This window comes from Myotis daubentonii, chromosome 11, assembly GCF_963259705.1.
Source record: "Myotis daubentonii chromosome 11, mMyoDau2.1, whole genome shotgun sequence".
In the NCBI taxonomy this organism is placed as follows: domain Eukaryota; kingdom Metazoa; phylum Chordata; class Mammalia; order Chiroptera; family Vespertilionidae; genus Myotis; species Myotis daubentonii.
Genome location: NC_081850.1, coordinates 79706176 through 79718493, shown reverse-complemented (window position 1 = coordinate 79718493; position 12318 = coordinate 79706176). Strand labels below are relative to the sequence as shown.

Here is a 12318-nt window from a genome sequence, read left to right as displayed (position 1 = left end):
TGAGGCCAGAGAGCCTAACGCCCGGGCCCGGGAGCGTAGGGCCCGCTTTGGTTCATAAAGTGCACAGACACAAAACCAGGCGGAGCGCACGGAGCTCACAGCCCGGAACCAGAAGCAGGGTCCGCTTCTGCCGTCGGGGTGCGCTCCGGGTCCCAGCACAGGGGGGTGCACCGGGCGCACCTCTACTGCTCGGAGGCCACAGCGGAAGCGACCCGAGGGGCCCGCTGCGACGCGCAGATGCGGGGGCGCGGCCCGGCGGGGAAGCCCCTGCCCTGGAGCGCGAGCCCAGCCCGCGGCGCGCGCCGATGACGTTACCGGCGTCCCTAGCGACGGCGGTCACTAGGGAGCAGCGCGCGTGGATGACGTCATGAGGCGGCGCCCCTAGCAACGGTGGTTCTTAGGGAGCGGCCGACGTGGCAGCATGGACGCGACCACCGGCCCGCACCGCATTCCCCCGGAAATGCCCCAGTACGGGGAGAGGCACCACATCTTCGAGATGATGCAGGTGACCCTGGGGGGGCCACGTCTGTTCTCACGAGGTTTCCCCACTTGCGGAATCTGACTCCTGTGCCACCCTGACCCCCTGGGGGATACCGCGGTCTGAAGACACCCCACCCCGCGGACCCAGGGGGCAGAAAAGGGGCGAGCCACCCTGACCAGGGTTGGCTCCTGGCTCTGCGTCAGGTGGCGGGTGGCCTGGAGCAGTCCCTGTCCTAGTCCCCCATGTGTCAATGGCGGGGTTAGCAGGGGTGAGCTCCAGAGGGCCCGCCCGTGCAGTGGTGTTTCTGAGCTGGGGCGCCCGAGCTCACAGTGGCATGCCCATGCCCACACCCACGCCCCGAGATGGCCGCCTCCTGGGACAGCAGCGCTTCCCACCTGCCCTTCCTCCTCAGGACCAGGAGTTCCTGGCTGCGCCCAAGCTCCTCCTGGGTGCCCACCTTGACTGGGCCCCCTCCCTGTGTGACCTTAGTCCCCAGCGTGTGCTGCAGGTGACCCTTCTGTACCTGCTGGAGGTCCAGCCACACCGACTCTGGGGGCCAAGGGGCCGCTGAGCCCGCTCCAGAGCCTTTGTCTGCTCCGTTGGGTCTGCCCACCCCCAGGGGCACCTTGGCGACGCCTGTGGTCATTTGAACCTCGACCTGCACACAGGAGAGCAGAGCTCAGGCTATGCACCCGTCTCCATCTCTCCAGCGAGCCTGTGCTTCCTTTGGAAAGTGTTAACTGATAGAGGAGGGGGGAGAGGGAGAGGGAGAGAGAGAGAGAGGCCAGGCTGTCCAGGACGGTGGAGGTAGTTGGCAGGTGAATACTCCATCCCACCTGGAGGGCCTTTGGTAGCAGCGATGGCCGTGTCCCCCAGCACACGTGTGCTTGGGCACTGGCTGTGACTGTGCCTGGCGCTGGGACAGCGTGAGGCCGTGACGGGACACGGGGCTGCAGCAGCGAATGGTCAGGAAGTCAGTGTGGTCAGGAAGGCACATTGGCTGAGCTGAGGGCCGAGGCAGCCTGTTCCAAGCCGAGGGAGCAGCCCTGGCCGTGGCTCGGGTGCATGAGAACAGAGAAGGGTCTGTGAAGCACAGAGGGACGAGGCGGGGGGGCCCTGGGACCGACTGAGCCAGGGGCGAGGTCCCTCCGCAGCAGCACCCACACAGCCCCTCCCTCGTGTCTGCTCACGTGGACCCAAGCAGCCGCCATCAGGGCAGGGGCTGGGTCCCAGGGGGAGGGCATATTGGTGGGTGCAGTGGTGAGACCAGGCCTCCTGGCCTTTATCCACGGTGACCAGGGTGCTGGGCCACCTGAGCTGGGGGCTGTGGGCGCCCCTGCAGGGGTTAACTACCTGGGTGTCTGCCCTGCACCCACAGAGCATGCTGGAGCAGCTTCTGATCCACCAGCCCACGGATCCCGTCCAGTTCATGATCGAGCACTTGCATCGAAACAACGACGGCGGTGAGCACGCGGGGCCCCTCCCTGCGCCTCCCCACCCCAGCCGCTGGGGGCCGCTCTGTCCTCCGGTGTCTGAAGAAGGGTCCGAACAGGAGAGGGGGGGCTTGGACCACTGGGGCTGGTGGTGAATTGAAGAATTCCCTCATTTCTTCGGGAGCACAGCTAGCAATTCTCTTGTGGGGTCATTAAAGGAAACACCTTGTCGTGGCCCACGGAACCCGTGATTCATGCTCTCCCGCGCGCCAGCCGATGGCCCCCGCGGGGTGTGAGCTCTGTGATCGCTCGTCAGGTGTAAGTGTGGCGTCTGGTCTACCTAGACAGGCAGCACTCACGGTCACTATTTTCCTCACGGTCTCCTGATGGGCGCCCCTTAGTGAGTTCCAGAGCTCCCACGCCGTGGCCCGGGTGCAGGTCGGCTGGACCCACGGCCAGAGCTCGGGACCGGGGCGTGGGGAGGAGAGGCTCCGCCCGAGGGTCCATCTGCCAGGAGCAGGAGGACCAGTCGGTCCCGTGTGGCTGTCAGGGGAAGCGGCTCTGTGTCCCTTTCACTGGAGCAGCCTGCTTTGCAGGAGCCGGCCCAGCGGCTTAGCGCTTGGGCAGCCTCAGGGGGAGGCCCGAGTTGCCTGTGGAGGGGCTCAGAGGCTCAGATGAGAAAGGACTCTGAGTAGCTTAAAAAAAAAAGGAAGAGAGCCCTAGCCAGTTTGGCTCAGTGGATAAAGCGTCGGCCTGCGGTCTGAAGGGTTCTATTCCTGGTCAGGGCACGTGCCCGGGGTGCGGGCTCAATCCCCAGTGTGGGGCGTGCAGGAGGCAGCCGATCAATGATTCTCATCATTGATGTTTCAGTCAGTGCTGTGTTCCCCCACCCCGCCCTGCCTCTCTCTCTCCCTCTCCCTTCCTCTCTGAAATCAATAAAACATTTTTTTAAAAAATGGAAGAGAAAGGAGACGCCAGGCCCGTGAGCTGGGCACACCGGTCGCCACCCCGAGCTCTGCCCGCAGGTGCCAGGCGTGGCTGCGGAGCTCCGAGTGAGGACCCTCGCAGACCTGGGCCGGCGGTTCCGGTTCTGAGAGCCCAGCGGCCTTTTCTGAGCCTCCCGCTGGGCAGGACTGAGCACTGACGTTGACTGTGAGCTTGGTGCCAGGAGCACCCCTTCAGCTGCCCACTGTGCCTCCCTGCCTTCCCGCCGAGACGGCCATGGCCATGATCTCCGTTCACACAGCGGGAGGTCCACCTGGGCCAGTGAGTCAGGTTGTCCCGCCTCCTTCCAGCCACGCAGCCGCCTGTGATCCCTGGAAGCGTGCTCACCCTCTGCTTCCCCGGTGGCTGGTGGGGAGGGAGAAGGTTCTGGACTCGCCCAGTGAGTGAGCACGCGGCGGGCAGCCCCCACACCGCGGGACCAGCAGCTCCGGGACAAAGCGGGCGTTTAGAGTAGCCCTGGGCCACACGGACGCCCGAGATGGCGATGGTGTGAGCTGCGCTGTGTTTGCCCGGGAAAGCCGCGGAGGAGCCCGCCCCCGAGGGCTTTCTGGTGAATTTAAATGGTCTTCTCCTTAGGCCTCCTCCTTAAGCCTCGATGGGCGCAGAGGACGAGAGCCTTTGATTCCGTTTTAAGTGGTTGGAAGCAGTTGGTTGCCCGTGGCAGCCCGCAGCCTGCGTGTTGCTGTTGATAAATAATTACTCACCAGCAGGGCGTTAGGTTTAAGCAGCTGAAGTTAAGCAGGTAAATGTGCGCGAGAACCTGGGCGGGGGAGGCCGTGGCTGTTCCCTTCTACGGCATTTCCACGGATGAGAAAGGACTCTGGGTGTCACTTACGGGGCCTGTTGGGGTTTCCCCAGCAGCCCCTGAGCCCTGTCGCTTTGTTGAGATGAACGTGCAACTTAGGAGTCCCCCCGTCCCCCAAATGCTCCTGTCGGGCTGCGTCCCCCTTCTCCGCGGGTTCCGCAGGTCCTGAGCCTGCTGGGTCTGGCCCAGGGTCCGAGGACCTTGGGGGGAGGCCTGTGGCCAGAGCTCTGGTTAAGCGGCAGCCAGGAGAGGGGTGCACGGGCCAGACCACGCCCCGCCTGCACCTCCTCTGGCTCTGGCAAGCAGGCCCTCTCCCACGGTCCCACGGCTCCCATGCACAAGGCCCTCCCCCTTGGCCACCCTCCCCCCTTGGCTACCCTCCCCCACACCTGTCGTGGCACCCCAGCTCCACTCTCCCTCAGCAGCTCACCTGACCCTCTGTCCCCACAGCCACCTCATTTCCGGGGCAGGGGGGCAGTGCTCTGAGGTCACTGGTCAGGTGAGCCCAGATGGGGTGCAGCCTGGGAGATGCTCTCCCTGGTGGCCCTGCAGGGCCTGGTTCCTGGGTGACAGTGGGGGCACATCCGGGGCAGCCCCACAGCCCACGTTCCGGCCACGGCTGCAGTGTCTGGTGCCCAGCCAGTCAGTGCTGTGTCCCCCCACGCTGCATTGCTCCTGGGGGGGGGGAGGGCGGTGGCCCTGCCTGGCTCCTCCTGTGCAGGATTCTGCCAACCTCGCGGCCCTTGGACTCAGGGCATCGGCTTCCTACCGCTCGCGCCCGGGAATGCTGAGGGCAGAGGGCACCATTGGCAGGAGGCAGCCATGGTGGTGACAACAGTGACACCTCAGGACAGCCGAGCGGGAGGTCCAGGCTGTGCAGGGGGGCTGAGACCTCGGGGAGCCTGCCGTCGGGGGGACAGTATGGCGCAGACGTTGGGTTGTGGGAGGACGACAGTCCTGGCGAGATGACAGGTGAGGAAGTAGGAATGAGGCTGCCCGGCCCCTGGACCCCAGGGAGGCCAGGCCGTCCCACTGAGCAGGACACACCAGCCTCCGGTGGAGGTCAGCCCTCTGGGCCCTGGAGGACTTGAAGGTCACAGCCCTTTGGCCAGAAGAATGCTGGGAGCGAGCCGCCCCGGAGGGAGGTGTGCAGCTGTGCTGGGCGGAGCCTCGCAGCGCCTCCCGCAGGCGGCCAGGCCGTGGAGGGACTCCGGGCGCACCTCCTGACCCCCATCCCCGACCCACATCACCCCCACAGGAGAGGGGGCGTCCGAGAAGCAAGTTCTGCCCCTCACACATGGGTGGGGCCGGTGAGCCAGACTTGCGAGTGTTTTGAGACTCAGAAACAGCCGTGTTCTGGAGCCAACCGTTGGAAATCCCACAGCGGCAGAGCCAACACAGTGTCCCGTCACGCGTGTTCTGAGGAGAGAGTGGTCCCGTGTCCCAGGCGGGCCGAGGAGGACCCCTCCGTGTCAGTGCCCAGCCTCAGGCCCAGCGCCCAGCACGGAGGAGGCGCTCCGTGAGCACTGGGGGGCTCAGCTTGAATGACCTTGGACTTTCTCCCCGCATTTTCCCTGGAGACGAGCAGGTGCTGTGAAGCTGGGCAAAGGCTGCTAACCCGGGCCGCCTGCTGGGTGTGGGCTGCTGCTCCCTCCATCGTGGGCCCTCTAGGTCCTTCTTGGCGTCCGCTCCCAGCTGGGGATGGCGCCCGTCCGTCCTCTGCACGGACCACCTCTGCCCATCGTCCCACCTCTGCTCTGTGCCCCTGGCTCCGCACCGTTAGGGGAGGGGTCGGGGTCCAGGCGCCATGTTCCGGTTCCTGCGGTTCCTGCGTTTGGAGCCCAGCTGGCACACCTCCCACCTGTGGACCTTCAGATGCTGGTTTTCCGGCAGCTGCCCCGCGAGGTGGCCTGGGAGCCACCGTGGGGATTCTGGGCGGGGAGAACCTGACAGCCGGGAGCCCCCTGCAGCCCGCAGCTGTGTTCCATGTGCATAGAAATGCCCATATTTGAAAACAAAGACGTCCCTGCCCGGGTTTTAACCCGTCCCCTACCTGCAGGCTCCCCATACTCCCCTCTGTAAACTGGCAGGGAACGCGGTTCGCTAAGTAAGAGGGCATGAATACAGGGGGAAAGCTTCCGAGGTCGATTTACGTAAAATGCCGCTTCATCCCCGAGACAAAGCCCCTGTTTAAATGCTTTGCGACGTTCGGAATCTCAGTTGTTCCTGATATTTATTAGTTTGGCAAACTCACCGCGTCCGTCCGTGTTCCCTCGGAGACAGAAAAATGAGCCGTCTCGGCGATCACTTGCCTCTACGCACAGAGAATGTTCTCTGGCGGGAACCGCGGTTACAAACGTGTGTCACCTGCAGAAAACGAAACCGGGAGGAGGGGTAAACGCTGTGCACCCGGCGTCGGCAGGCGGGAGGCGCTCTGCCCAGCGCACACGCGGTGACGCGCGCCCCTTCCTCCCCCCGCAGTGCCGAAGATCGTGGTCCTGGGCCCGCCCGCCTCGGGGAAGACAACCATCGTGAGTGTGTCCCCTGCGTGTGCGACGCGGTAACACCCCCAAAGCGGGACGGGGCTGCGCTCGGCGACTTCCGTCCTTCCCCGTCTCCGGCTTCTGACTTACTGCAAATCAGAATCGCCTTGATCGATAAGCCAAATTAATGTGGAGTCTTTTATTATTACGCTCGCGCTGGCGGGCTCAGAGCAGAGTGTCTCTGTCAAATTCTGGGCCCCACGTGGAGGAAGTCTTTCCTATTCATACTTTTTTTCAGCTCTTTGTCTTCCAAATTCGGAATGAGACTTCCGGGCCTTCTGAGGAAGGGCCTGCCCGCTGGGAAGGGGCCGTGAGACCACATCTCCAGGCCTGGCCTGGCGCAGCACTGACAGCTCTGTCTGGGGCCTGGTTTCTGGCCTCTCTGGAGTGGGAGTGATCTTATTTTCCCCATTATTTAAGCAAGCAAGCGTTTACAGAAGCCAGAATAGCAGGGTTAACATTTTAAACAGCAGTTTTTACCCAAGATGGAGGTTACTGTGCTTCAGTTCTTTTTTATTCTAAAATGTATTTTTATTGATTTCAGAGAGGAAGGGAGAGGGAGAGAGATGGAAACATCAGCGATGAGAATCATCCATTGGCGGCCTCCTGCACGCCCCCCGCTGGGGATCGAGCCCAAAGCCTGTCCATAAGGCTCCGACGCTCAACCCGCTGAGCCCCAGGCCAGGTCGCCTCGCAGCACCAGGCCCGCACGCTGTTCTCACCCGACAGCGTCTGCTGGGGAGGCCTGGGCCTCCTGGAGAGCGCCCCGAGGCCATGCTGAGGCTGGGGGTGGCCTCTGCACTGGCTGGGCTCCCCGAGCCGTGTTGGAGCCGGTGGCGGCCGGGCGTCAGGACTCCTTGGGCCGAGGGCCTTTGTCCCCCAGACGGTCGCCACTGTCCCCGCTCTGGCTCTGCTCTGAGCCCAGGGAGCGTTGACACAGCATCTGTGACTCGAGCAAGAGACCTTCCGTCAGGCCCCCCCTCCCCGAGGCGGGCAGGCCCACAGCGCTTAGCTGCTCCCCCCCCCCCCTCATGGGGGGACACACAGCACCTCTCTTCACAATAAGGCGACATCCAGTAAAATCCAGGCAGAGGCCCCCAAGGGCTGTCCGCTGACGCGTCACCGCGTTTCCAGCGTGAGGAGCGGAGAGGGTCAGGCTCACGCCTCCCGATGCCAACATGGCCAGGCGTCAGCTTGGCGTTGAGAGCCTTCTATGCGTTATCCCTGAGGACTCACTCTCCCCGCGTCTGTAGTATCTGTGAATGAGCCTACACATGGGACAGAAGAGGCCGCCTCCCCGTCCCTAAGAAAAAGCCAGCATCGCCCTGGCTGGTGTGGCGCAGTGGGTAGAGCGTCGGCCTGCTGACTGGAGGGTCCCCTGCATTCGATTCCGGTCAAGGTCACATGCTCGGGCTTCGGGCTCGGTCCCCAGTGTGGGGCGAGCAGGAGGCAGCCGACCAGTGATTCTCTCTCCTCACTGAGGTTTCCATCTCTCTGTCCTTCTCTGAAATCAACCAGGAAAAGAAGTCAGCATCGAGGATGCCCGCCCACATTTAGGGCCCATCTCTGTTCCCGGCCTTGAGGTCACAGCTCATGGCCCGTGGGCCCCGCCACGCGCAGCCAGCAGCAGGGGCAGGGGTTTAGCTCCTGAGCGGGCGGGGCGGCTGGGGTGCCGCTGGGGTTGTCTCCCGGAGCCGCCCCCCTGTGGCCAGGCTGTGCTCACGGTACAGGGAAGGGCCTGGGAGTGTCCCGGGGTTCCCTCCATTATGGCTCCGGCTTCTGCTTCCTGCAGGCCATGTGGCTCGCCAAGCACCTGAAGACCAACCTCCTCACCCTGGACAGCCTGCTGGCCATGGGCCACTCGGAGCTGGCCGAAGGGGCGCGGAGGCACTACGAGAGGAAGAGGGTAGGGCCCGCCCCCCACAGAGCGCCTCTGACTGCTCAGTCCCAGGCTTCCTGCCCCACGGCCTGCCTGGCACTCAGGGGGAGCAAGTGTTGCCCCCTCCTGCCCTCCCCTGCCCTCTCCCTGCTCCTGCCCCCTGCCCTCCCCTGCCCCCTGCCCCTGGCCCCCTGCCCTCCCCTGTCCCTGTCCCCCTGCCCTCCTTGCCCCTGCCCCCCTGCCCTCCCCTGCCCCCTGCCCCCTGCCCCTGTGCCTTCCCCTGTCCCCTGCCCCTGGCCCCCTGCCCCCCTGCCCTCCCCTGCCCTCCCCTGCCCCTGGCCCCCTGCCCTCCCCTGCCCCCTGCCCCCTGCCCCTGTGCCTTCCCCTGTCCCCTGCCCCTGGCCCCCTGCCCTCCCCTGCCCTCCCCTGTCCCTGCCCCTGTGCCTTCCCCTGCCTCTGCCCCTGCCCCCTGCCCTCCCTGCCCCCACGGTCCTGCAGGAGCCAGAGTGTGGGGTTACAGCTTGAGGGCCGCCAACGTTGGGAGTAGGAAGATGGTTTTAGAAAGAAAGTGGAATCTCACTTTCTGCAGGAGACAAGTTTGGAGGGGCGGGGGAGGGGGGAAGGGGCTTATTTCCAGGGGAAGATGCTTTTGGGTGTAAAGTTCAGCGGAGAGAGGAGGGCGGTTAGGAAATTCCTCCCGGGATTCCTTAGGCTGACGGTCAGCACATTTCAGGCCACACGCCTGCTTTCAGGGGGCCTTGTTGGGGTTCTCTGGCCGGCAGCCCGGGTGCAGGGGAGACGAGAGGCCAGGACGTGGGGGCGGGTCAGGGAGGACAAGGTCTCAGGGGCTGAAGGAAGGGGTGCACGCGGCCCTGCTAGGGGCCTGGTCGCAGGTGGCGCCCGCCGGCCGGTGGCCTGCTGTTTGGAGCTGGCACAGCCCCTTTGAGAGGAGCTGCTGGGTGCAGCCGGCCGCGTCACCGAGTGAGCGGAGGAGGAGGGCCGGGGCTGCCCCTGGGCTGTGACCGCGGGGCTTCGCTGGGCCCCATCGGTGTGTCCCCGGTTCTCCGGAAAGAGCCAGGCGCTGGGGCTGGGGCGGGAGAGCCTGGCGGCTCTGGAAGGGGGCCTGGCTCCCGCAGGCAGCTCGGCGGCGTGTGGAGAAGGCCCGGAGCCCCGCTCAGCTCTGTGACACATCAAAGCTGGCGTCTGGACAGCACCCGGCGGGGGGCACCCGGAGGGGCCGCTCAGAGTCAGCAGCCCGTCCCCCGCTGCGCAGACTGGGGGGCACTGCGCCCCCCACCTGTCGCCTTTCAGCTCCTGTTCTTTGATTGCACAGTTCCCCCCACCCCCAGCGTCCCTGTGTCCCACGCATCCCTACCTGTTTGAACGAATGGGTGTTGTCAGGGCAGGAGATGGGTCCCTGGAAGCTGGCTTTGGATGTCAGCTGGCCCTGCCTGGGGACGGAGGGGACAGAGGGGTCAGGAGGGTCAGGAGAGGGTAGGAGGGGCGATGCTCCCTGCCCCCCCCCCCCACCAGCCTGGGAAGTGCCGAGAGAGCTGGGGGATACGGGCAATGGCGGAAACAGCCCCAGTCCAGCAGCTTCTCCGGAGCTCAGAGCCTGAGTTTGCGGAAGATGCAGGATCTGTGGGCGTGGCCCTCGGGCCAGCACAGCCCCTGGGAGCCTGGGCCCTGGCCCGCCGGCCGCGCCCTCACTCCCCTGTGCTCCCTCCTCAGTCGGTGCCCAGCGTGCTGCTCGTCAGACTGGTCCAGGAGCGCCTGCTCGAGGACGACTGCATCAGCCGGGTGAGAGCCCAGGGGGCTGGCGCTGGGGGAAGGGGGCGGGGTGGTCACCAGGTGGGCGAGGGCGAGGGCGAGTGTCCCATCCCGAGCGGAGATGACCGGGGGCCATGGCCAAACTGGAGCTCGGGGAGGGTCAGGCCGTGGACGTGGGTTTCACCTTGGATGGAGGGGAAACGACAAGGTGGAATCTGGGGTGCCCATCAGCCCATCACGGGGTCACGGGGGGCCTTTAATGGAAGGACAGTGTGGACGTGGGGGTGGGGGTAGATGAGGCAACCAGCCAGCGCCGATGACGCAATCTGAGAGCAGAGCACAGGGAGCGGACACCCTGGACCGGGAGGGGCAGTGGGGTCTGGGGGCACCCCAAACTCTGAGCCCTCAACCTGAGGATTCGGGTGCCACCTCTGAGTAGATGGAGCCAGAGTGGAGTGAATTGTATGACAGACACCAGCAGGTGTCCCAGGACCCCGCCCCCCCCCCCGCCCACACACACACACTGGAATTGGTGACCAGAACCAAAAAGAGGGTGGAGAGGGTGGGGGGTGTGGAGGGCAAAAGGGGGAACAACAGGTACAGGGAGTGTCTGCTGTGCACCCACGGGCGCTCCCCCCCCCCACAAGGCTCTACACCCGGCTCCTCGGGGCCCCCCAGGAGCCCTCGCCGGGCGGCACGTTGCTTCCCATTTCACGGATGAGGAGACTGAGGCGTGGCTGTGTGATTTCGGAGGGAGCGTGTGGCTCCCAGGCCCTTGCCCACCGCCACCACCAGCGCCAGCGTGTAATGAACTACAAGCGATGGCTACTGTGTCGAGCTCCAGGGCCACACTGTGCGCGTAACGAGCGCGGCGGGCTGGAGGTGTCCCATGCATACTCGTACTTACAACGACCAGTTAGCGCTGTTCTGCCTGTTTTGGCAACGGTGCTACCGAACTGACGCTGGTCGACTGGGACACTGGCCTGGCACCTTGTCCACAGGCAGGTGCTCTGGGCAAAGCGGCTGTGACGTCACAGGGTGTGACACTGTGGGCGTGACGCCGGGGGCCTTGAGGGCTGCGTGCCGCACCCACAGCCTCATTCAGGCTCACGGAGCCCAGTGCCCGAGAGGCGGTCGGAGCCGTTTCAGGGACGGGCATCTGGGGTAGCAGGGCCTCGCTCAAGGTCCCGCAGTCCTCCCCGGACGAGACGCACACGGAGCCCCGCTTCAGCCGCTCGGCGCCTGTCCTGCGGGCGCTCGCTCGCCCTGTCCCCGCCCGCGGGTGGGCACTGCCCTCCCTGCGGCCTCACCTCAGGGTTCTGATCTGATGGCGCCCAAGCTGCAGGTACCTGCAGAGTAAAGACATGGCTCCTTTCATGGCTTTAAAAAAATTTTTTTTAAATCTTACTATTTTTTATTGATTTCAGAGAGGAAGGGAGAGGGAGAGTTAGAAACATCGATGATGAGAAAAGATCATTGATTGGCTGCCTCCTGCACGCCCCGCACAGGGGATCGAGCCTGCACCCCCGGGCATGTGCCCTTGACCAGAATCGAACCCGGGACCTTTCAGTCTGCAGGCCGACACTCTATCCACTGAGTCACACCAGCCGCGGCCTTTCGTTGGCTTTGACATTTCTCCTGAGCTTCCAGGGCCCGGCCCCCTGTCCGTGTCTCCTGGGGAGACGGGACCCGGGTGCAGGCGAGGCTGCTCTCTGCGCGCTGGGGCTGCTCCAACCAGACAGACCCCTCCAAAGCAAACAGCGTCCTGGCTGCATGTTCATGTGTGTGGGGATGGTGGTGGTTTAGCTGCTCGGGGCTGGGCCTGGGGACTGAGAGCTCAGCAGAGACGCGGGGCCAGTGTGCAGGGAGAGATGGCGCACGCGCACCGTCAGGACTCCGCAGCGGGCGGCGCAGCCCCCTCTCTGTGGCAGATGCAATCTCTTTGAAGAATGTCTTTGAAGTGAGTCATGGCATTGAGACCAGAGCTGGCACTTTGATGGGCCCTGTCACAGGGAGGCGGGCTCTGGGTGGGCCCCTTGGCCTTTCCATCTCCAGGGCAGAGGAAGCAGCAGGGGCAGTGGGCTCAGGGCGTGGGGGGCCCTGCCCCACGGGCTTCCGCGTCTGTCTTTGTGTCTGCGCCCCACTTGTCTGAATGGCTGAGTCCCTTTCCTTTTGGGGCGCCTCACCCACCTCCCTGTGTCTCCCAGTCCCGTCTTTGTGTTGCCCGGGGGGGGGGGGGCGTGCGGAGTGTCACTTAAAATATGAGTGGATTTCTTTCTTGGCTGCAGGACGCTCACATGGCTGAGCTCAAAAGGCACCCAGTGCCCCGTGCTCCCGCCCCGGCACCCTGCTTCCCGGGAAAAGTCCTCCTGAAGCCCCTTCCACACACAAGAGTTTGGTTT

General features: G+C 64.7%; 1 protein-coding gene across 1 annotated transcript in view; it reads left to right on the top strand.

Moving 5' to 3' along the window:
• The first annotated feature begins 370 nt into the window (after nucleotides 1-370).
• Nucleotides 371-12318, top strand: part of AK8 (adenylate kinase 8) — a 60187-nt gene continuing 48239 nt past the window's right edge. The window contains exons 1-5 of the mRNA XM_059658819.1: nucleotides 371-505; nucleotides 1860-1944; nucleotides 6206-6255; nucleotides 8060-8173; nucleotides 9878-9946. Coding sequence (XP_059514802.1) covers nucleotides 422-505; nucleotides 1860-1944; nucleotides 6206-6255; nucleotides 8060-8173; nucleotides 9878-9946 — 402 coding nt within the window. The 5' untranslated portion in view covers nucleotides 371-421. The remainder of the gene's footprint in view (nucleotides 506-1859; nucleotides 1945-6205; nucleotides 6256-8059; nucleotides 8174-9877; nucleotides 9947-12318) is intronic.